The sequence below is a fragment of the Fukomys damarensis genome, unplaced genomic scaffold, assembly GCF_012274545.1.
Source record: "Fukomys damarensis isolate Sample0158 unplaced genomic scaffold, DMR_v1.0_HiC HiC_scaffold_38, whole genome shotgun sequence".
Taxonomy (NCBI): domain Eukaryota; kingdom Metazoa; phylum Chordata; class Mammalia; order Rodentia; family Bathyergidae; genus Fukomys; species Fukomys damarensis.
This window is the reverse complement of record NW_022900950.1, coordinates 36,763,023-36,787,852: the sequence shown is the minus strand read 5'-3', so window position 1 is coordinate 36,787,852 and position 24,830 is coordinate 36,763,023. Positions and strand designations below refer to the sequence as shown.

The window sequence follows — 24,830 nt, the reverse complement described above, 5'->3', positions numbered from 1 at the left end:
AGTAAATTATTCCCACCTAAAATGTTTTTTTATCTACTTGCATTTCATCAAAGCATCTGGAGTTCTCCAAAACAACTCTAAGATTTAAACAACTGAGCCAAACAATTGGATTTTCTTTTGTAGTTGATACCACTTCTGAGATAGATATTTTGACAACAAAGAAGTTTGACAATATCTCCTACCACAGAATTCATCTGTTGCTTAGGAAGGATAATGGATTACCTATGAATAGATGCTATAATTAAAGGCATGGATCAAAAAAAAAAGTATCTAATGTTTTATGAAAACAGTTATACAAGCCTAATTAGAGTAAGGGATTAATAGTTTATAGCTTTTGGGAAAAAAGTTTACAATACAGATTGTAGAACTAGAACATGAAAAGTTTTGACTATAAAGTTATTCATAACAGATACACAGTGGTACCTCCGTTCATTAACTTAATTATTTCCACAATTCTAGTCACAAACTGATTTGGACAACCAAATCAAATTTCCCCATAACTTCAACATTGAACCTAAACTGAATTTGGCTCAGTTCTCATCAAATTTGGTTTCCAAACAGAATTGTGGAAAGAATTAAGTTTGTGAATTGAGGTACCATTGTATTAGGTCACAAAAGATGAACATAAATTTCTGAGATAGTGATGATCGAAATCCTATGCTTAAAATAATTCCTTGCAGAATGGATTAAAATGTGAACAGTTGGATGCTGAAAGTTGGGATGATTCTGCCAAAATGTATATGTTAGTAAAATCCTGGACAAGGGGGATAGCTATTAGAAAATAGAGAGGAAATCTGAGAAGTCTGGAAGCACAAAATAAGACCTTGATATATTAATTACACATCAGTCACACACCCATGAACAAACACTAAACATGAGTGGGGTTAGGCTCCCCAGAGCATTCCCACTGGTATCTGGCTGATCCAGGGTGCTGTTGGCTGGGACAAATGGGACAGCTTGTCTCTGTTCCACATTCCTCATCTTCCAGTGGACTATCACTGGCATCATCTCACAGCAATTTCAAAGGAGCAAGAGACTAGGTAGAAACTCACAAGTACATTCTCTGTGTCAGCCAGCATTATGACTGCTAACACTATAAGCTAAAGCAAGTCACACAGCTATGCCCAGAGTCAAGAGGGTGGGGAGCTGGATGCAATGAAGAAATGCAATTCTGTCTATAGCACACTGTAACTGACTAGATCAAGGCAATAAAAAAGGAAGCTTGAAGATTATAAGCTCAGGTGTAGTACAAGACTACACTAAAACATGAGTCAACCTGAAAAGGTGAAGATTTTTATCACTCTCTGGATGGATTTGTAGGCTCAGAAATCTGCTGATTTTTTTTTTTGATAGACTTAGTCCCTATGTCAAGGAATTTAGTCATTTATTCAACAAAATTTTTAATACTTACTGTATATCATGTACATATGCCCTGGGAAAACAGGAATGAACAAAACTCCCCATCACTTACTGCATACTAACACAAAAAACTGACACCCAGGAGTTCGCTAGATACCCATAAAATAAAATATATGATTCCAATTTTAAGATCTTTGCACCTCCCCTCTAAACATGGGTATATTCTATATTGCAACATTTTTATTTCAAATTTTGTTAAGCCCTTCAAGGTGAAATCTACCACTCTGCATGACTACTAAAACCTTTTATTGTTTTCTCTTAAATGAGCTGTTTGAGATTAGATCTCCTCTAGAAATCCAAAGACATTATGGAATATGCTGGTTTTAATAAATGGGTAATAAAATAGATAGTAAGTTGTTTACTGGGGTAAAATATATATATGAACTTTATACATTTAACCATTTAATATCTGCAATCCAATAACTGATTTATTAAGTATTTATTATGCACTATCTATCATTCTAGGCTCTAGAGACAATGCATACTAATAAGGTATAATACCTGCTCTCAAGAAATTCTTAGTGTTATCCTTTGGTTTTAAAGAAGAGCCACAAAAATTTAAAAGCACTTGCTTTTCTTCTTCTACTTCAAGTTGAATAATACTAGGTAGGCCACAGTGGTGTCTTCCCTGAGACTTCCCTGCTGGAATAAAGGACAAGGGCTCTTCTACATCTGGAGAAAAAGTGAGTCTTGAGTTGCTGACATGTAAAAAGACCCTTGGCAGTGAGGCTCAAAAAGCCAAACTGACCCAAGCCTGTGTGTGTGTGTGTAGTGGGGAAAAAGAAGAGTCTTCAACGTTAGTGATTATTCCTAAAGTCCCTAGCACTTTCTCAATTCTGTGTCCTCATAAAATCTCTTCTTTCTTAAATTAGTTTTAGCTGAGATTGGTTAAATACAAATATGGAATTCCTTAATACATATCACTAAAGTTGAGGTTAATCCATTTGGTTAAAGGGACATTCTAAAAACTAGTCAAGATGAAGCCAAAGTAGATTTTTTTTTTAATTGAGTTTATTGGTACATTTAGGGATACAGTACAGTTACATTCATTGTTGGGATCTTGTACCTCTACATGACAAGTCTTGATTCTCATTTTTTAAATCATGAAATTTTGGAATTTTGTTACTTAAGATTTTGTCTGGATTTTTTCCAAAGGTGATTACATAAAAGGCCTTATTTATTTGTTTTTAAATAAAAATGTCCTTTATATGAAATAAAACTATTTCATAATTCAAATTAGGTAAATATATAAATAAATCTGAGATTAAGATTTTACCTCCTCGGTTTATCTATACAGCGCTAACAACATCAGTTAATTCATTCTATTTAAGATTAAATCACACTGCCACAAAAATTCATTCAAATCAATGATAGGAGGTTGTAACAAAATACCCCAGCTTGTGGTGAGAATCCATCTAGCTTCTTAATAACAGTGCTTTTACCAGAGACACAGAGAAATTCCAATTTCCGGGTTTGTAGCTTTATTTTTTTAATAGTGATAAAATAAGAACCATAAGGGAACAGGAAGGGGGAGGCAAAAGACTAAATGAGAAAAGGAGACAAGAAGATAAAGAATAGAGATAAGTGATATATTCGCAGGGACAGCAAAAGCATCCTGCGGTTCATCAGTCAAACAGGATCATTTCAGTAAATATCTCTTACTAGAATCACCCATATAATTCTACAATACCCTCATGAAACACCTCCTCTCCTATTTTAACAAAACCAAGACAAGTGTTTTCTCCCATAATAGTCACTTTTACTTTCCAAATGCACTCTCTCTGCCTCCTCACATAATTTTCCTGCTTCGAACACCAATAGCATATGCAAACCCTCTCTCCTTGAGACATTATAATTATCATTTATCAGATCACAGGCTTAGAGCTCTTTGCTTTTGATTTCCTTTTTCTTTTTCTTTATTTCTTTTTTTTTTTTTTTTTTTTTTTTGTACCAGGTATCGAACTCAGGACCTTGTGCTTGTGAGGCAGGCAGTAGAACCACTGAGCTAAATCCCCAGCCCTTAGCTCTTTGATTTTGAAATAACTCAATTCCCTTTGCAGGAGAGAGCACTTTCAGTCCAAAGAAAAAATGATATGTGACTGTATTTCTACATGGACAGACAGGATAAGAGTACAGAAAAACACAATATGCTCTATAGAATAGTAGATAGTAGAAAGTAATTTGCCTTTTCTTTCCTCCTCTTTCTCATTGGCCTATTTAAGGTAACAGGTTTTACATGGTTATACATCAAAGCTTTTCATACTACAGATTGTGAAACCCATCCATGAGTGGCCCCCAAAATTTTGAAAATTGAAAAAGATGAGGAAAGAGAAAAAGTAGAGGACACTGCAGATAATAAGGGGAAATCTTTCCTCATGAACCTTTTATTTCAAGTGTGTGCCAACATGTAAAGAGCCTTCCTTACTGTGAAGTCAGCTCAAAGTTGAAAGTCAGGTCTTAAGTCAAGAGGTATCTTCATTACAGAAGTCTTCATTGAGCAGTCACTCTGCCTGGAAAAGTTCTAGCATTTGGGAAACAACATGAACAAATCAAACAAAAAGTTCTGCCCTTTTGGAGTTTTTACTTTATCAGGAAAATTCACAATCCACAAGCATTACAAGTGTAAGTTATGAAGAATGTTAGAAGAAAGAGGCTGTAAGAAAAACCAGAATGATGCTAAGGAGGCCTTGGTGTGCCCAGAAAGGACATCACTTTTTTTCTTTAGGCTCTTACTCTGGTCTTTATTTCCTTTTCATTAAATATGTTGTGGTTTTCATCTTTTCATTTATATCTCTACATGGTAAAACCCATTATGTGTTCCTACTAGGCAAGCATCATTTTCATCGCTATCAGTTTTCTACAAGTTAATATCTACACTTAGAGAATTTCAACTAATTCATGGTAAATAACAAATTAAAGAAAGGTCGTCTTCCTTCTGCAACCCCCACCCCCAGAAATTCAGAATGAGGGAGCTGGATTGACCAGACAGGTCTGCTGTAAGGTTTTGCCCTGGATGCCAGTAATCCTGCCCTATTTCCAAATCTAGGAAAATTTTTCCTTACAGCTTCCCTTTGTGATCAGCAATAATTTCCAAAGATTACTCTTTATCTAACACACACACACACACACACACACACACACACACACACACACACAAAATGACTGGTCCCCTTAAGCTTTGACTGGATTAATTTTACAAACATTCCTGCAGGGGTATTAATTAACACCTTATAAGCCTCTTGGCCCTCTGGTCTTTGGCACCCATCAAATCCAAAGAATTAGCTTCTGTCTGGGGATTTCATAAGGAATCTCAGCATTTTCAGTTGCCACTATTAGGCCAGAGAAATTTTGTTTGCTTTTGTTTGTTTGTTTGTTTGTGTAATTGTACTTATTGGTATTTCTATTCAAGTGCTAAAAAACCTACCTCAGGAAAATCATCTTTACAGATCTCATAGGCAGTACCTGTAAATTTGGTGATTTCCTGTCTCCCAGAGACCTCCAGGAAATGGTCTCTACTTCCTGTAAGCTTGAGTTTCTGGGAGGGGCAGATTTAAATGGGGTGATCAGGATGTGCCTAGGTAAGAAAGTGGCTTCAGAGCACAGGCTTAAGGAAGAGAGGTGTGGCAGGGGATATGGGGAGAACATTCCATACAGCGAGGAGTCTGAAAGAAGACACCAAGGCATGACAGCAAGATCTTCCATTTGACTGGAAGGCGGAGTTAGTAAAGGTGTAAGGAAAGTGGGAAGGGTATGGGAAAGCCAATAAGGGAAAAGAAAAAAATATGAGAAAATGAAAAAATGGAAATGAAGTGTTTGTAAAGGGGGAAGGGAGGAGGGGTGAAGGGAGGGCAGGGACAAGGGGAAAAAATGAGAACCAAGAGCTGTCATGTAAAGGTACAAGATCCCAATAATGAATGTAACTGTACTGTATACCTAAAATGTACCAACAAAATCAATAAGAAAAAAAAAAGAACTGTAGGTATTTCCACAATTAGGAACTCCAGCCTTAACAGCTGCTTGATCATCTTCCTCTGTGATGAAGAAAAAATTTAAAAATCCTGGACTTAAGCATAACTGGAAAAGAAAAAGAGCTTTTAAATTAAATGTAAATGATACATATTGGATTTTCACTCCTCCACATCCTTATTTCTCACAGAATAGCAATAAACACAGGACATAGTCATGCATAGTTAATACTGTAAGTCCTCACAGGAGATCGTTTGGCTTTATTTCTCAGAAATGAGAAATGAGAAAAAAACGAAAAAAGAAGTGAGTGGACATGCATTTTCTTTCAGAGTTGCTATTTGAGTTATCATGGAATCATTATCTCACAAATATTTATTCAATGGGCAAGTTATTTTGCCGGGCATTGTGAGGGGCCAGAGCACAGGTCTACAAAATATGGTGCAACCCATAAGATGGATTTTTAGGAAATACGACATCTAATCAAAGAAAAAAAAAAAAGACTCCTTGCTGCTTAGGGAAATCTTCCTATAGGAAGTATTCTCTAAACCATATAGTAAAAGATCTCCCCATTTTGTAGGGAGAGAGTAAAAGGTATTTAGATGATATCTCTAGATGAGACATAGTTGGTGAGGTCACCAAAGGTATTGTGTCAACAGCCAGCATCCCCTGCCAATTATGTGGATGAGGGGTCCTAGATTCCCAATCCCATGATATTGTCAGATGACTTTGGACCACAGAAAAATTGCCTGGGTGAGCCCTTTCTAATCTTGACCCACAACTGTTTAAACTAAGTAGAAAGGTTATCAAAAGACACTAAGCTGGGGTCTCCCATCACACAACAACAGGAACTGGAACAAGTACATCTGAGTCGATAAATTTAAAGACATTGCATAAGTCAGGGTTCACATTCTCCTCCACTTCAGGAGCTGATATGGCCAAGGTGGGTCTAGACATTGGTGAGTACAGTCCCCAAAGGAAACAGCTGCTTTGTTGGAGGCAGCATGGAATGATGAACTGAGCATGGAAAAGAGGGGTTCAAAAAACCTGAGTTTTGATCCCAGCTCTGGCCCTTGGCAGCTATTGGAAAGTCAGCTAAACTCTCTGAGCCTCTCATTGAATTTGCCTCCCCATCCCCAAATTAGACAAAAACACTTCAAATATCATACAGCCTATTCAATTATATGACTTTAAAAATTTTTTAATTAAACAAATTCATTCATATAGCTTAAAATCCAGTACCACCAAAGACTTATGATGAGGAGCAGTAAGCACCTTCTTTGCTCTTTCAACTCCTCTCCTGTTCCCTAAGGACAACCACATGTAACTTTTCACTGACTCTTCTAGTAATTACCATCATATTCCTAAACACTATGATTATTCTAAAATTTAATAATTCATCAACATGTTGAGGAATTAGCTCTTTGACGTCACTTTTAAAAATTAGGAAAGCATGACGGCACAAGCCTATAATCCCAGCACTCGGGAGGCTCACTAAGGATCGCTGTGAGTTCGAGACCAGCCCGGGATACATAGTGAGTTCCAGGTCAGTCTCAACAACATAGTGAGACCCTGTCTCAAAAAACAAACAAACAAACAAATTAAAAGTCAGGAAATTTCACACAAGCTCCTGAGTTTCTAGCTTCTTTTGAAAACTCAGGGACTCTGCAAGGACCACACCTAATCCCTTCTGATGTCTGCTGAAGGGACTTGATTGGGACTCTCACTCATCAAAGACCATAGCTTTTCCTACCCCATGACACTTCACTCAATTGAAATGACACAGGAGGGGGTGAGAGGAAGGCAGGGACAAGGGGAAAAAATGAGAACCAAGATCTGTCATGTAAAGGTACAAGATCCCAGTAATGAATGTAACTGTACTGTATACCTAAAATGTACCAATAAACTCAATTAAAAATAAATAAATAAATAAAATAAAATGACCTGTTTGCTCCCTTCTTGGCTTCATTTCCTCTTTTAGCAGCTCTCCCAACAGATCACTAATTTATCAAGATGTCGGCTCATTTTACTTAGTGTTCCCTCAGAACAACTGTTTCTATGTGAAATAAAATCCATGGCTGTGAACTCTGAACAGTATGTTAGTTGTTTAATAAGTGTGGATACTTGATATTTAATCAAGGGAATATATTTATATGAAAGTGATGTATTTATATTGTAGGTTAATTGTCCACACAGGAAATCTGATTTGAAAGCCAGCATTGTATCCTGAGATTGTAGATGCCGAACCTAAAGAATTCCCTGACTTCTTTAACTCACTACATCTGTTAGATCTCCTAGAAAACATCAGTTCTGTCCATGTCTTCCAAGTCCTTCTCAGACTATCCTTATCTATCATAAAGCATCATTTTAACTATCCAGCAAACAGATGCAAAACTATCCAGCAGTCTTGCATCTGTTATCCCTGGCCCTGTGTCTACTCCTCCTTGGACTTGGCTCCTGGTTATTGCTGGAAGCAAGCCCATCAGGAATTTGCATTCCAAATTCATCACCACCAAAAGTGACCTCACAGAGGAATTTATACCTATGACCATGGAGCAGCTATTCATTATTTTGAACGATTGTAAAAGATAAGATATTCAAAGGATGATGATTACTTTAACTTTAAAGGGAATGAAACGTAGATCTCAGAATCAATAGATCTATGACCAAAACATTATATAAGGACTAATAAAAATGCATCCCTACTGAAAAAGAGAAGATAACTAGGAGACCACCTATCCATGGAAACAGACTGCCGAACTAGTCTCAAACAATCTTTATATTTATATAGTTAATCTGGATCACAATAGTGAATTTTTACCAGCTGCTCCTAAGACAAAGGGCTATGATCTAGAATATACAAAGAACTCAAAAAATCAGGCCCCCCAAATATAAAACCCACTTCAAAAATGGGCATCTGAAATGAACAGACATTTCTCAGACAAAGAAGCAAAAGCAGCAAATAAATATATGAAAAAATGTTCCACATCACTGGTCATTCGAGATGCAGATGAAAACAACACTGAAATTCCATCTCAGCCCACATGAATGGCTGCTATCAAGAAATCACACAATAAAAAATGTTGGGGGGTGTGTGGGGAGAAAGGAATCCTTTTCCATTGTTGGTGGGAGTACAGACTGGTGCAACCACTGTGGAAATCAATATAGACATACCTCAAAGAACTAGGATTAGAGGCTCTATTTGACCCAGCTATCCCTCTTCTGGGTATATTCCCAAAAGAATTAAAAGAATCATACCAGAGTGATATGTGCACACCCATGTTTACAGCGGCACAGTTTGTAATAGCTTAAACTTGGAAACAGCCCAATTGCCCATCAGTGGGAGACTGGATAAAGAAGATGTGGTTTTTCTATAAAATAGAGTACTACTCAGTCATAAAGAATGAGAAACTAGAGTCATTCATAGGAAAATGGATGCATATTGAGGCCATACTCTTAAGTGAAATAAATAAGTCACACATGTGTAAATACCAAATAGTTTCTCTGGTGGGAAAGACTAAAAGTATAAATTATATAACTGTATACAAATTGTAACTGATAATGTGAAATATGAAGAAAGGGGCTAAAGGTGTAGGGGAAGTGGGAAGGGTAAGGGAAAGGAAATAAGGGACAAAAAATATGCAAAAAGGAAAAAATGGAAGCAAAGTCTTTGTAAATAGGGAAAGGTGGAGGGGGTGAAGGGAGGGCAAGGGTATGGGGAAAAAATGAGAACCAAGATCTGTCATGTAAGGGTACAAGATCCCAATAATGAATCTAACTGTACTGCATACTTTAAAAGTACCAATAAACTCAATAGGATAAAAAATAAAAAATTTAAAAAATAATGATAGATACTATAGTATTTAAAAAAAGAGAGAGCTATTGGGGATTTAGCTCAGTGATTCGGTGGCCTGCCTTGAAAGCACAAGGACCCGAGTTCAATCCCCGGTATCAAAAAAAAAAAAAGATCTATATATTGGGCCTGGGGACTTAGCTCTATAGTTCCACTGCCTGCCTCCCAAGTGCAAGGTCCCGAGTTCAACCCCCAGTACCAAACAAAAAGAGAAAGAGAGCTATATTTAAGATTATTCATAGGCTAAATAAAATGTGCTGGTTACGTTTTAAGTCCCAAATACTGATAGACTTTTGAAACACTGATTAATGGAGGGACCCACTTGAGAACTGACTAACAAAATGTCTCATACTCAGGCCTAGTTTTTAAACTTTTTTTGATCAAAGACTTGAAAATTCATATAGCATTAATTTGAAATGTGAAAAATTTTCAAGGTTTTATTCAAAAAGAGCTCTACAGACTGGAATGCTACAAATATGTGCTATAACTAACCAAAAAACTACCTATTTCCTTTTTAGTTTTATGAAAGTAATATATATTCATACTTTAAAAACTTAAATACATAGTTCTAAATGACATATAAGAAAAATCACCATACCCCTCTCTCCCTTGCCCTTCTCTTTAAAGACAAAATCACTTTTCTTTTCTTTTTTGAGACAGGGTCTCACTGTATAGTTGAGATTGACCTGGAACTGACTATGTAGTCCAGGCTGGTCTCGAACCCATAGTGATCCTCCTGCCTCAGGCTCCCAAGTGCTGGGATTACAGGTGTGCGCCACTACAGCAAGCAACAAATTCTTTTTTTTTTTGGTACTGGGGATCGCACTCAGGTCCTTGTGCTTGTGAGGCAGGTGCCAGAACCACTGAGCTAAATCCCCGGCCCGACAAAATCACTTTTGACTTGTAACTTTTTACTTAGGAATTTACATACCTAATATTCCCATACTGTAAATTATATTTATTGATTCCCTGATTTATAGATGAGGATTTAGCTCTCCTACACAGTCAATTAAGTGATGCAACAGTTTATTTAATATTCAGTGCTGGCATTATTCTGACAACATGTGTATTATACAGAGATGGTCAATGAAAACTATATTTTCATTCTTCTTTTTCCAGACAAGATTGTACTACAGAGTCCAGGCTGGCCTTAAACTTACTTTGTAGCTCAGACTGGACTAAAATTCACAATCTTTCAGATCTTCCTGCTCTGTCCTTTTCTTTATTTTTGTTTTCCTTGAAGTTAATCACTGCAATTTTTTTGTTTTTTTACTTGCCTAGTTTTCTGTGTGCCTGTGGATCTTCTCACAATTTACAATAGTGTCTCGGCACAAACTTCTACAGTCATATCAGTTTGCTTAAGTCAGTTTTGCAACACTGTGACAAAACACTTGAGATGATCAATTTATAAGGACAAAAGGGTTATTTTGGCTCATAGTTTCAAAGATGTCAGCTTATGGCTGTTGGCCCCATTGCCTTTAACAAGGCAGAACATCACAGCAGAAGTGCATGGCAGAAGAAATTGCTCATCTCTTGGAAGCTGAGATGCAAAGACAGAAAGGAGTGGCCAGGGTCTCAATATCCCTTAAGGGACACATGCCCAAAGACCTCAGTTCCTTCTACTAGGCTTCACTTTTAATGCTTCCATTACCTTCTAGTAACACCATAGACTATCAGCATGCGGACCTAGGGGGATAGGGGGGTCATTCTAGATCCAAAATATAGCAGCCTCCAGTGCCTCCTGGAGACACTTCAGAGTCTTTCCCCCTTAATACTGATTGCTCTTAGGGCTACTGCACATCTGACTATCTGGATCTACACTTCTTATCTCTGGGTTGGACCCGCTGTTTTATAGATGTTATATCTTCTTCCTTCTCATCTTCACCATCTGATGCGGAAGCATGTCGCCAACAACTTCCTGAGAAAAGTTCATGAAACATATATTTGGGGGTGGGGGCTTTGAATGTCTGAAACTCTCCTTGTTCTACTCTCATGAGTGATTTAGCTAAGTATTAAGTTCCATGTTTGAAATAATTTTCCTTCCCCTGTTCTTAATGGCACTCCTCACTAGTCTCTATGGTAGCCATGAGTATGCACCACTCGGTCCTTCTGGCATAAGGAGCACAGTTGACTGATGGCACCAATTCCAACCCCTTTGGACTCACCTCTGCAGTTGGTTGTGAAGCCATGCTTCTCATGGGTTACTCCCACAGACACAATATGGCAGGGGTCCTAATGTAGAACCACTGCTGTAAGACTTGGATTCTCCCTCCTCCAGGCAGTGCTGGCTCAAAGATTCCTCAGCTGGAGCTTTCTCAGATATACCACCACCTAAGACTATTCCCACCCAGCACTCCCTCTTTCTTACTTTATCTCCCTCACAGATTGAAGATACACATCATGATCTAAAGGCTTGCTTACTTTTTCTGGCTCCTTCCCCTTTATTATATATAGTTGTTTCCCCAGTAAAAGTGCTTGCTCATCTAATCCTGTCCTGACATTTGCTTCTCACAAGACCCAAACTAACACAAGTGGGTTTGCAGAACCAACACATTCACTTCCTAGAATTCAAAGAGGATGCCATACTGAGCAATATGTTAGGGATACATAGTCACTGGGCATAAGTGGTGCCGATTGCTGAATATTTTTCCCAGGATATCCTGGGGAAATGTCCTCAGGGAGGAGCATACCACTGTAAGTGCAATAACTCAGGCATTCACATGCCTATAAGGATAAGGGGATTGATTTCTGTCCTTTACATTCTATTGAAACCTTATGGAGAGATAAGAAACTAAGGGTCATTACTAATTAAAGGCTCAATATGAGAGTCAGAGAGTCTCACTAGTGACTTACAGAGAAGTTCCCCTGCTACAAAAGAATAGACACAATTCAGCAGCAGACCTAGACCTGATACAGATTCATCAATAATGGACTGCTTCCATGTTCAGCCACAGCTTGTCTTTCTGCCAAGATCAGGACACTGGCTGGAAGAACACGGGCGGTGGTTGCCCTTGAAGAGGCTGGTTCTCCAGCACCCTTCTCTGTTCTGATTAGGCTTCTCTTCTAAAAGTCAACTGGTGCTATCTCCAGCAGCTGTCAGGCACTAAGGCTTAATTCTAGTATGTTCCACCTGAAGACATCTGGGACTGATCAAGGAGGCAGATGTTGTGCACCAAAGTAGCTAAAAGATTTAGTGAGCTCTACAAGAACCTGAGATTATCCCTGGGATAGAATTTTGAAAATCCTTCACCAAGGAACTGGAATGTAAGATAAGTCAAGAAATAATTCATTAACAGAGGGGTACTTTTCCCCAAAGCATGTTTTAAAGTTCTGGACAAGAACCTAGGAGAGGAGGCAAATGTGCAGCTAGGATGGCTTTGAGGTACCTGGAGAAAATGCTGGCCAGTGCCGAGCCAGTAGAGATGCCTGAAAGTGCTGCCCTGAAAGCCGGCAAGGGAAAGAATAAAGATGCTGAGAGAAGCAGGCATGCTGGAACCAGGGTATTAGTGACCCAAATCCTGAAGACCACGTCTTACAGAAGTCCCAAGTAGGGGTACATATACATTCACCAATGACATCAGAAATATACTAGTCAGCAGCACCAATGTCTCTAGGAAATTCCATAGTTGTGTTTGTCTGCAGGCCAGGCTGATGGGAGTGGACTTGGGCATCCTTGGAAGTGAAGAGGCCCCGAAGTATAGAGACCAGGTAGGAACTGGCACTTAATCTTCTGAAGCCAGGGAGTTGTAATGGTGCTTAATAGAGCACAGCACAATAAAAAGTCACAGTCCTTTGCTCAGTTCCCAGACTGCATCAATTTTTGCATCTATAACTCACTGACTAAAGAGGCAGCCAGGCTCCTAGAAGGAAGGAATCTTCAATACCACAGTAGGTGTGTCCTGAAATTATTTCCCAGCACTTCCCATTCAATATGAAATTGCATTTCTTCCCATTCTAAGAAATGGTCTTGAATTTACTTCATTACTCCTTTTCTCTTTATTTCAGTTTTCTATTGTTGTAAAATAAACCACCCCCAACTTAGGGGGCTAAAATAATAAGGACTTATTTTTCTCTTGATAGTGGGGGCTAACTGGGCTTGGCTAGGCAGTTCTGTTCTGTATAATGTAGCAGACATCACTCATGCAGCCACATTCAGCTGGGATTTTAGTTGGGGCTGGAATGCCCAAGAGGGACTTTGATTCCTTCTCCCAACACAGCTTCTCATCTTTCAGTAAAAGAGCCTGTCATAAATCATTTGATATGGTTGCTACCTTCACATATATTTTTAGGCTCAATTTAAATTGTTCGAAACCCAGGTATGCCCTGTCACCTTTGGTCCAGTTAAGACAGTCTTCCTCCTCTGTGGTTGTTTGTAATATATCCACCTTTTCCTCATTCCACTGACCCAAATCCTAAAACATCCAAAGCTGCTGACCACGATAAGACCCAATGGCTAGTGCCACTTATTTAAATAAGCTCCCCCTTCACACACATTTTCTTTAAACTAATCAATTCACAGCCCCCACAGGAAAGCATAGTTCTACAGGTTTGTTCTTTCTCCCTCCCCACTCCGTCCTCTTCCTCCCCTACAGGTGCAGCTCCCCACCACCTCCAGACTCTCCAGCAGCCCCCTACTGCCACTCCAACCTCACCAGGACCCACGAGTAATACATTTTTCTGTTTCATGTATTTTAGTTTCACTGCCTCATTGTGCCTTACCTGAAATACACTTGAACCTAATTCTCTGCCACCACATACATACACACAAACTGTAGAACTCTCCCATAGCATGGCTCTCTTGGCTCAAGCCACTCTCAAGAGAGAAGCCTCAAGACCAAATTAAATATGAACTATAATAGTGGAAACCACGATATAGCACAGGTGTTGCAGCTGGCTTTTAAGAAAAGCAATCCAATAAGAAAAGTTCCAGCGTGCACATTCTTATCAAGCTTGAGCTGGTGCCATGTTTGCTAGTGTCTCATTGGCTAACACAAGTCACATGATCAAGCCCTTGGTCCACATGGCAGGAAAGTCCACAAAGGAGAGCATGGGCCCTGAGGGAGTACAATTCAATGGAGGCGGTGGGGACCACACTGCTGCATCCCCACTCTTTTTTTCTTTTTTCATCTGTTAACCCCTCTGTTTCATTGTTGGGCCTCTAATGCTCCACTAATTTTCCTACATTTTTCTAGTATTTTCTATCTCTTTGCCTTCTTGTTCTATCAAGAGAGAGATTTCATCAATTTTTTTTCTAATTCTTCTACTGAATTCTTTTACTGTTCCCCGAATATTTTAATATAACATCCTGTTCTTATTTCTAGATGCAATATCTTCTGTAGTCTCTGTAAGCATGTTAATATAAATTGAAAAGGGTGTGTTTTGGGGGCTCGTTTGGTTTTTAGTTTTTTTCTGCCTGCATAATCTGTTTTCCCCATGCTGCTTTTTCCTCCTTATTAATTTGTGTGGGCCTCAATCTTCATGTTACAGGCTTCTTTGAGATTTTTTTGTTCATTGATTGCCCACTCATATTTAAGAGTGAGAAACAAAAACTTGGTGGAAGGTCTGAGCATGTGGGTAAAGTTGCTAACTTTGGCTTGCCTGGTTGTGTGATCTGTTTCAGCCATCTGTTATAGAACGTGTAAGGTCAGTATCTCAGGTCTATCCTTATGGACCCACAGGCTCCCCGGAGAAGACTTCTAGTCCCCATCTGGAGAGTAAAAGTTAAATGCGACATCCTGAGAGCTGAGGGAGGAGCCCGAGCAGGGTCAGCTCCAGATGTAGGTATTACAGGATCCTGCTCTTCAGTGTGCACTCATGTTCAGAGTGCTGACGGTCTTCAGCCCAGGCACCTTCTGTTTGATACATCAGCTTTTGGCTTTCTCCTTGACCAGAGGAAGGACAGATGTCCTACAGCAAGGCCTGGGGTTAGGGACCTAGAAATCTAGTTGTTTCCTAAACAGCCTTCAACCATTTTTTACCCTCATTTTAGCCACTCACTCCGTTCACCCAGATCTAGAGTAACTGGAGTTGCTGTTCTCAACCTTTTGAATATTCTGTACTCATCACACTGGTTCTTGGCTCTTCCCACCACCAATGTAGCAGTCAGCTTTCTTGGGTCAGCTAAGTAGACAGGACTTGTCCATCTGCTCTTCAGTTTTTAAAACTCTGCTTGCTTCATCTCTCTCTCTCTCTCTCTCTCTCTCTCTCTCGTTCAATGGGGTATCAAGATAGTACAAAGCTGATGGATAAATTTAATCTGCTATCTTTCCCCAGAAACAGTACTTGCTATTTCTCCAGCACAACAATGACACATATTGCTAACAGCAAAATTAGAAAGAGTAGATAATCAGAAAGAAGAAAAACATTTGCAATCCAGAAGGAACTCACTTTTACATAACATTTTCCTTCTGCAGTGTGTAGGTACTGGGGAAGTGATGCATTCTTTAATATGCATAACAAATACATGTGCCCCTCCTCTCCCCACTCCCTGTGGGACTCTTGGTATACTGAGAAGCAAGATAAATATGGCTCCTTCCTCCCAGCCTGAAATATACTGGAGGAAGACTAACAAGCCATTTCAATAAAATGTGTGAACTACTATGACAGAGGTAGCAGCACAGTATTGGGGGAGCAGAGACAGGAATATCAAACCTCATTTTGGATATGAATGCCTGGTAGGATTCCTGGTGGAAAGAAAAGACAGAGAGGGCCCAGCCCACCCAAAGAACTATAAAGTGCACATCACTTATTTCTACAACAGAGATATGGAGAAAGTGTATTATGACCAGTTTTTACTCTTAACCATATACTCTGTATAACTTTTTACTAATCATACATCAAAGTTTCATTAGCCAATTAGCAGTCCCTGGACCAGTGTAGTGCTATTCCTTAAACCAGTAACTTGCCTACATTTAGATATTTCCAATTCCTAAGAATTGCTACCTATAATAAACTTCCTATTGATGAAATTTAATAAGATTGAAAATAAATACAAAAGGAGATGCCTGGCACAACAGCAAGGCACACGATGGAGGAAAAAGCATGAGAAGTTTTAACTGCCTAAAACCTAATCTATAACCACAGTGAGGTGGCAGCCACAACCATTAATGCAATCTTGGATGGCATGAACATAGTTCAGCATCCAGAGCAGGCAGTGCAATCACTCAAGTCTACTCTGAACATCTGGAACACTGCTTTCCTCTGCCCAACAGACATTAAGAGAGGCCTTGGAAACTCCCTGGCTTACCTCTCTAGCTTCTTGTCCTTTCCCACCTGAGGCTTCCAAAATACTGTAGTGCATCCTGTTATATGAACTGTGACGTCATCTCACCTGCCCTGACTTTGCAAGCGATGTTTGAGAGAATTCCACAGTGTACTCCCTAGTTTGTGTCTAGCTCAGTGAGCCTGGTAGTAGGGCCTAGCATCTATTTTTATAAATATTTACTGGAATCCAACTGTGCCCATTCATTGACACATTGCCTATGGCTGTTCTCATTCTGTAGCAACAGAACTGTGTAGTTGTGACAGTCACTGTATGAGCCAGAAAACCCAAACAGCCTTTCAGAAAAAGTCTTAGCTCCTGATCTCATCTGTAGTCTTTTTTCCAGACACTCCCCTGCTCCTCCTGACCCTCCAAATTCTAGCTTCCTCCACTTTTGATATCCCTGCATTGTATCCAAATACATCATGATTATCTCTCCCCTACTGATCTATAAGTGTCATGAGGGCAGGGGTCTTACCTTGTCTTTTTGTGACAACCTAAGTGAAATCCACCACTTTAATAAGTCCCCAGCCACACTCTACCCCCAGCCTATCTTATAGAGGGAGGAAAAACTGTAGCATGAGAAAAGCCTCTTGTTCTCTGTCAGGACAGAGAGACTTGGAAATACAACCATGGCCAAGAAGAAGAGAAAAGCACCCACTTATAAGGCCCTCCTAATGACTCAGGGTGGTACATGAGACAAAGCTGAACCCTCATTCAGAAATAGCAGTGAACTTTTGGAAAGGAATGCCCATGTTGTGAGCTGAGTTTGACTGCAGATAATTTCAAGGAACATGTACCTTAGCCCAGAATTAAAAACCCCTACTATGAATCCCCCCAACCTCTGAAAAGTGGTCAGAAAGACATGTTATATACTGCAAAAGGACACAGGACACTCTGAAAGAGCTTGGGATTTTGGAGAGAGGAAGGGCTGAAGGTTGAGCACCATAGGTATAAGGAGGGGGAGGAACTTTGCTAAAAGGTGCTGCAAGGTCATCTGTACCATCACCTCCCACTGTGAAGCATGGTGGGATAGAGGCAGACCCCACAGACAATCTTAGACCCTCCCTTCCGGGGTCAGAATGCTCTAATTTCCTGTTTTCTCCGCCTCATCCTCAGGGGTCAGAGGACTGAGTGGCCTATTCAAAATTCATATTTGTGCTCCCAGAATTCAACGCCACACCTGCCTGCCGTACAGTAAGCTTTCAAGAAAGTCCCTAACTAAATCACCGGTTCCCACTGTGCTCCTTGGGCAGATGTGAGTGTGAAGGGGAAGATACTTAGACATAACAGAGCAGCCTTTCTAAATATTGGAAAACCTGTGGTCTTTATCCATTTTCTGTTGCTATGACAGAACAGCACAGACTGGGTAACTTCCGAAGCAATGTATTTCTCACAGTTCTGGAGGCTGAGACGTGCAAGCTCAAGGGCTACATGTAGGGAGAGCCTTTGTGCTGCATTATCACATGCAGAGGACCACACGGTGAGAGAACATGCACAGGAGATCAAGAGAGGCCAGACTCTCTTTTACAACAAATTCAGTCTTGAGCTACCAAACCCACTCCAGCAGCATCAACATTCTTAATCCACTCCAGAGAGCAAAGCCCTTAAGATCTACCCTGTTAGGCTCTGCCTCCCATCACTGTTACAATGGCAGCAAAATTTCAACATGGATTTTGGAAAGGGCGCACATTCACACCATAGTAGCCGTCTTGTCATGAAGTGATTCATTTTATCCTTTGGGATTTAGAAAGGCAAACAGATAGGCAGGGGTGAGTTCTGTAGAACAAAAGGAAATAATATTCATGTAACCACTTTGTTTAAACAATGAATCTCATTGCTTTCAGTTGGAGTACTGTAACAAATTTGAAAGGTACTGGTTCATGGGTAATGTTGTGACATCTACCCTTCAAACAGTCATGTTACCAAGAGAAAATCTATTCAGACCATGGCCACAAATTTCATTACTTATATTTTCTTTGGTGTGTGTGTGTGTGTGTGTGTGTGTGTGTGTGTGTGTATCATATTAGTCACAAAAATTAGTTATGTCTTTTAAACACCAAACCAAGGCCAGAAAGGTATTTGGTAAAACATTTTATGTGAAACATATTATTTTTAAAGCAATTTGGTAATCGTTAGTCAAATACTAATAAAGTAATTTCACTGAAAACTTCATCCCATTGAGTCCCAAACATTCTACACTAAGATATTAAATGAGGCTACAAGTTCTACAGCATTTGTCTAACTCCTTTCTTCTAAATGGGTCAAAAAGACCATTTCTTAAATAATTTGCTATAATTGTTATTAATAATAAATGCATACCTCACTGCTACAGTTTGGCTATGTGTCCTCCAAAGGTCCATATGTTAAAGGCTTGGTCCCTATGGTGGTGTCCCTGGGAGGTGCAGTGGAGGTAGGACTTGTAGGAGGCCCTGTCATGGTAGGTGTGTCCTGGAAGGGGACCCTGGCCCTGGTCTCTTCTCATGCTTATTTGCTTCCTGGATGACGAGGTGAACTGCTGACCTTATGAGGGTCCCACAACAATGTGGCCACTGGTCCTGTACCAGAACTTCTAAAACCATGAGACAAAATAAGCCTTATTATCTTTTGTTATAGTGAGGGAGAAGTTAGCTAATACTCTCACTGTTTACATTTTTACAACATGTTGGCATATAGTATCTATTTTAATTCTCCCAATTCACCTGGGAAGGAGTCAATGTGACAGAGAATGCCAGCTGGCCTGATGATCTGTTTCCACCTGAGCTCAACATAATAGCTGAGCAGTAGACAATAATTTCCTACCTCCTTTACACCACGGGACTTTGTTCTGCTATAGGGACAGGAATGGAAGTGATGGGGCAACTTCCACAGCAGGCTATACTCTTCCTTTTCCTCTCTTTCCTCGTCCACTAGAATGAAGATACTTGCTCTGAAAATCCACAAAGGTCATGAACATATATCCAGGTAGGCACTTACTTTTCACTGTCCCTCCTCTTTAAAGGCCTTTCCCAGAGACAGTGGGAGAAAGCAATGATGAGGCTTTAATTTACAAGAAAGAAAATAAACATATTGAAGTCAGCAGAAATTATCTTTCCTGTACATTTATTCATTAAAAACCATATTGAGCATTGCCATGCTGTCAGACATTGAGATAAGCACTGAAATTCGTAGAGTAAATTTGATATATAGTCTGTGTCCTCAAAGAACATTTAGTGAGTTCATAACTTACTCTACCTGCTGTTGTCCTATAATGAGAGTATTTGAGTCAAGTCTTTGAAGGATAAATTAAAAAATAAGAGTTTATCCCAAGACAGAGGAGAGGAGACATACAGGAATCTTTTAGATTTAACTTTGCCCCCAGAATATGTCAAAGTAGAACATATGGCACATATGTTGTGTTTATCTGCTTACACATAGGTTATATGTACAACTTTCTTGTAACATTTATTGAAAGAAGGGAGGTGTGGAGGATTCAGTAACGTGTTTTCTTACCCACTTCAGGAGGCATGTACCCCTCCTACACCTAAAATTCTTTTATGCTTCAAAAATGCAACATTCACTGAAAGAAAGGCACTTTTTGCACAAATTAATTATAATAAAATTGTGGTTTGGAACAATATTTTTTTAAATGAGAAAGCTCAAAAGGCTTATGCGTGCAAAAGCTATGACTGCCTATGTAGTTAAGTAATACACTAGAGTATTCACTCATTGTACAATTAAGAAATGCACACTGACATTATTTAAATGTTGCCAGTTTACGTGCTCCCTCTTCAACTCAAAATAACTGACATTTGTTAAAATGTTGGTATGATTTTTAAAGTACTTTATTTATTCTTTTCCTATGATAAACATTTTCTTAGACTTGACTGTGACCTTCAGAAAACACTGCACTTAATCTGATATTCAAAGAGTAGTGACTCAAGGTCTTTGGAAAATATTTTAACTATTGCTGATCAAGTGCATATTGAATTAAGTCATTCTATAAAATGCATTAACTTTCAGCCTAGCTGATTATTTTAATCATGTACCAAGTATATTCTAATGAGAAATTTGTAAAGCATTTCTTAAAAGTTATATGATATATATGACTATATAGAGTTACTATATATATAATATATGCAAACATACAAAATTTGATGATATATACTTATTACTTAGGAAATAAAAACTCAACTAGACAGCAAAATCCCTCATTAATATATATATTATATAATGTCCCTCATTAATATATATGTATAATATATATTAATATATATATTATACATATATATATAAAGTCTTAAAAAGACTTTACTACTTGCCCCATTCTGAAAACACCTTCATAATGCTACATAGTGACTCAAAGGAGCACCAAGATAGTTCTTTAAGAGCTGATGGGCTTTTGTAATATCTACCAGGGCCCCAGGGACCAAAGGCACCAGTTAGGAGGCTCTTGCAATTATCTAGGCAGAATACAATGGTAGCCTGGGCTCAGGTCAAAGCCATAGAAAAGGAAGGTAGCAGGGGTTTGATTCTGAACATTCTGGTAGGTGGAGCTATAGGATTTGCTGACACGTTAAAATAAGATGCGAGAGAAAAAAGGGGAGTTAAGTTTTGGGGCCCAACCAACAGTATGAGCCAAGTGCCATGAGAGATGGGAACAACAGGAGATTGTTTTAGGATGTGCTATTTGTCACTCACCTATAAACTGGGTGGACAATGCAGCTTTCTCTCCAAGTCTGGAGCTCAGAGGAGATCTGGCTAGACCAAATTCGGGATGTTCCAGAGGGAATTCCTAGAACAGGTCTAGGTGGGAGGCCAAGACAGATCCCTGGGAGCTCCACTCTTCTGGGCAACACAGAAACAATGCAGACAGAAGGAATGGCCAGGAAGCTGCAAGAGGAGGCGAAGGGGTGGGGGGCTTGGCAGCCAAGCTAAGGAAGTGTGACAAGTGCGGGTGGGGTTGATTTAAACACAGGATATAGACAGATCAGGCAAGGCCTGAGTAGGCCTCAGTTCTAATGTTCAAAGAGTGGGGAAGAGTGAGATACATGTATCTTCAAGTTAGTCCTGGTCCTTGGACAGAACAAAAGTTCAGAGGTACCTCTAAGGCTAAACCCCCAACTATAAGCCATAATGCTGGGATTTTTGAGGACATCAAGAACGTTTCAAGAGCCATGAAAGCTGAACAGTCTATCTTCAAGCCAGAGAGAGAAAGGGTGTCCCTTTGGAGCAGCGGTGGTAAACCTATGGCAGGCAGTGGGCCGTTTGCGTCACTGAGAGCTCTAAAAGTTTTGCCATCACTGCTTTTCAGTAGTCAGAGGAACCAAGTTGCTGGCACCATGTGCTATGAGAAATCCTATTTTCATTCTCCTCTCCCCACCACTCACTCACATACACAAATACACATACATGCACGCATGCACACACTATTTTCATCAAGGCTCATGATTATACTATCAACTCCCAAAGATGAATGAGATCCACTGTGAGCAGAGTCCCCCATTATTTGTCCTACAGTGTGTCCTGCTTCCTGCACTCCAGACAATCAGATAATCTGGAATCTGAGGAATTCAACTGTTCTTTCTCCCCAGAGACCTCTTTAGCCATTTGTAAATTAGTGGAAACAGGGGTTAGTGATGCCAACCTGCTTTCTCCTTCACCAGCATTAGATACCCAAATGTAAATCATATGCTAAGGGCTCAGTGGTCTCTCACTCAGGGTGCAGCAACATCTAAGCCCCAGCTGAAATAAACTAGGACCAAAATTTGCAGATTTTTTTTTTCTTTTTCAGATAAAGTTAAAACTTTACTATTTCCCAACCCCCACAAACACCAAGAAAAAAACACTGGAAACAGAATGAAAGAATTTCACAGAGCAAAATGAATTTAAGATATAGTTTTAGATAATGGTAACTTACTTCTAAATAACATACAAAAATGTCTAAATTCCAAATCTTAAGAAATTTAAAAGCAAAATTGATATTTTATAACAACTAAGATTTTGTTTGCAACATCAGCAAAACCAAGGCAAGTGTTCACCGGTTACTAATTTCTTATGAATACAAAGTCCACCGTGTTTCTAGAAAGGATGGTTGGTGTTTGACAAAATTTTTGTGTAATTTCTCAAAAATATAACTGAAAACTTAGCCACAGGGCCAGGAGTGGATACATGAATCTAAAGTGTATTGACTTAAAATACCAGAGTAACAGAGTTTCATGTAATGCCGTATGTTATAAATGAAATGGTCGTTAACCACTATAAAAACAACTGACTACTTCTGCATACATGTAATATACTGTGGGCACTAAAAATATAATTGGTGTGATGTAAATCTCAATGGTGACTTTACAGAGACGTTCTATCAGATCCACCAGCTGGCCCACTTATCTCTTATTTGTTTATAGTATGAAATGATTCTTTAAAAGGTAAAATGGCTCTCCTCATACTTTTCTATCATCAGCCATTGACTGAGGATGTTTAGGGTTTTCTGGTTCCTTAGATCGGCAGGCTGAAAAAGTTCAAGAATCATTGCTAGCTAGAAAGTACTGATGAAAAGTTATGTATCACTATGAAGTCAGTAAAATCATCATTTGTCTAACACATCCAACATTCTTGCATGATCAGTGGTAGTCAGCAGGATTTGCAAAGATGACATTCCATCTGATTTAGCCATTGTCACATTACACGACAGCTCAGGGCACCAAGTCAACTCAACTCAAAAACCCAGCACTATTATGCCTCAGTTATCTTCAACTTCAAGTAGTTACAACCAGTTTTAATCCTGAATTTGTGTGATCTTGACACTAAGATCACTTACAAATAAGTCTTGGCATAGGTTTATGAGTCACCAAAATAAGGTGCCAAAAAGGTGGACATATAAACACTTTTATTAAGTGTTTACATGTATATAAAATATTGTAGCATGATATAAAAACCTATATAAAGTATACCAATATCTGATTTTATAAATAAACCCTAAACCACTGGGGCTTTGAACACTAAGCAGAAAAAAGGGAAGATACTAACCAAGAAACAATTTTATCATGGCATAGCAGTATTTCCTGCCATCAAAATTTATGATATCTTTTCACAAGGGTGCTAAAAGTACTTGTGTCAGGTTAATAATATTCATCAGTGAAGGAATCTTTTCAGCTAGAGACTGAAAATACAGATACTGCAGATGCACAGTCTTGACCACCCTACAACGCAATGTTTTTATGCCTCACTTTAAAATTGGGTGAAGTGGACTTCAGACTCCTGGGTAAGTAAAATTCATGGACATAGTTTTCAAAGGTGCTACAGAAATCACCTACCCGCACTATTTAAACCAGACCCTTAGGAGATGGGATCTTTGAATTTGATGCTGCCAGACTTTGACATTAGGCCATAAGCAAAACAGGACTTATTGGATCAACACTAATGGCTCTTCAACACACTTGTTTCTTTCATCCAATCTCCTCTCCCCACGGCTAGTAAATCCTCCCTACCTTTATCTCTAGGAATCTCTCAACACCCAGAAGGAAAAGTTCCCTTTCCTAACTGGAGAGACTGATTCCTATCTCTTCTTGACAACTGGGGTCTAAGCAATTTCCCTCTGACTCCTAACTCCACTCCTTCCCAGGGAAGCCTGGGCTGCTGAGTCCTCAGGGAAGCGCAAATCCTGTGTGACTCCAAAAATGAGTTCAAGGGAGGCCTCGTATGAGATGGAGGTTCAGAGGTCCTCTCTCCCCAGGACGGCCCTTTGGCTGGTCCCTCGCACTCACCAGAAGAAGGTTGTGTGCCACCAGGTACCCGAGCCGTGGGCTGCCCCGGACTCCCGGGGCCAGGCGCCCGGTGGTGTAGCCGTGCCAGGCTACTACGTAGGGGTTGTCGATGGTGATCCAGTATTTGACTTGGCCGCCAAAGTGGCGGAAGCAAAGCTCGGCATAATCCCTGAAGTGGTCGGCCAGGGCACGGTTGGCCCAGCCTCCGTAGACGTCCTGCAGGCGCTGGGGCAGGTCCCAGTGATACAGGGTAACCACGGGCTGCACGCCCAGCTCCCGCAGCCGCTCCAGTAGGCGCCGGTAGTAGCGCAGGCCCTCGCGGTTGGGGGTGCCCGCGCTACCATTGGGGAACACCCGCGCCCAAGAGATGGAGAAGCGGTAGTGGGTGACCCCAAGCTCCCGCAGCCCCTCGGTGTCGCGGAAGACGTTGTTGTAGCCGTCGCTGGCCACGTCTCCAGTGGCGGGAGGGTGAGGTGAAGGGGCGGCTGGGGCCCGATGAGTGAAAGTGTCCCAGATGGACGCGCCCTTGCCATGCTGCCGCCAGCCACCTTCGGTCTGGTAGGCGGCGCTGCCCACGGCCCAGAGAAAG

General features: G+C 40.0%; 1 protein-coding gene across 1 annotated transcript in view; it reads right to left on the bottom strand.

The window, feature by feature from the left end:
• Kl (klotho) overlaps positions 1-24,826 on the bottom strand; it is a gene marked incomplete at its 5' end in the record, with an annotated part of 55,651 nt that extends 30,825 nt beyond the window's left edge. Inside the window, one exon of the mRNA XM_010623963.1 lies at positions 24,242-24,826. Within this exon, the coding sequence (XP_010622265.1) occupies positions 24,242-24,826 (585 nt within the window). The remainder of the gene's footprint in view (positions 1-24,241) is intronic.
• Positions 24,827-24,830: the final 4 nt, after the last annotated feature.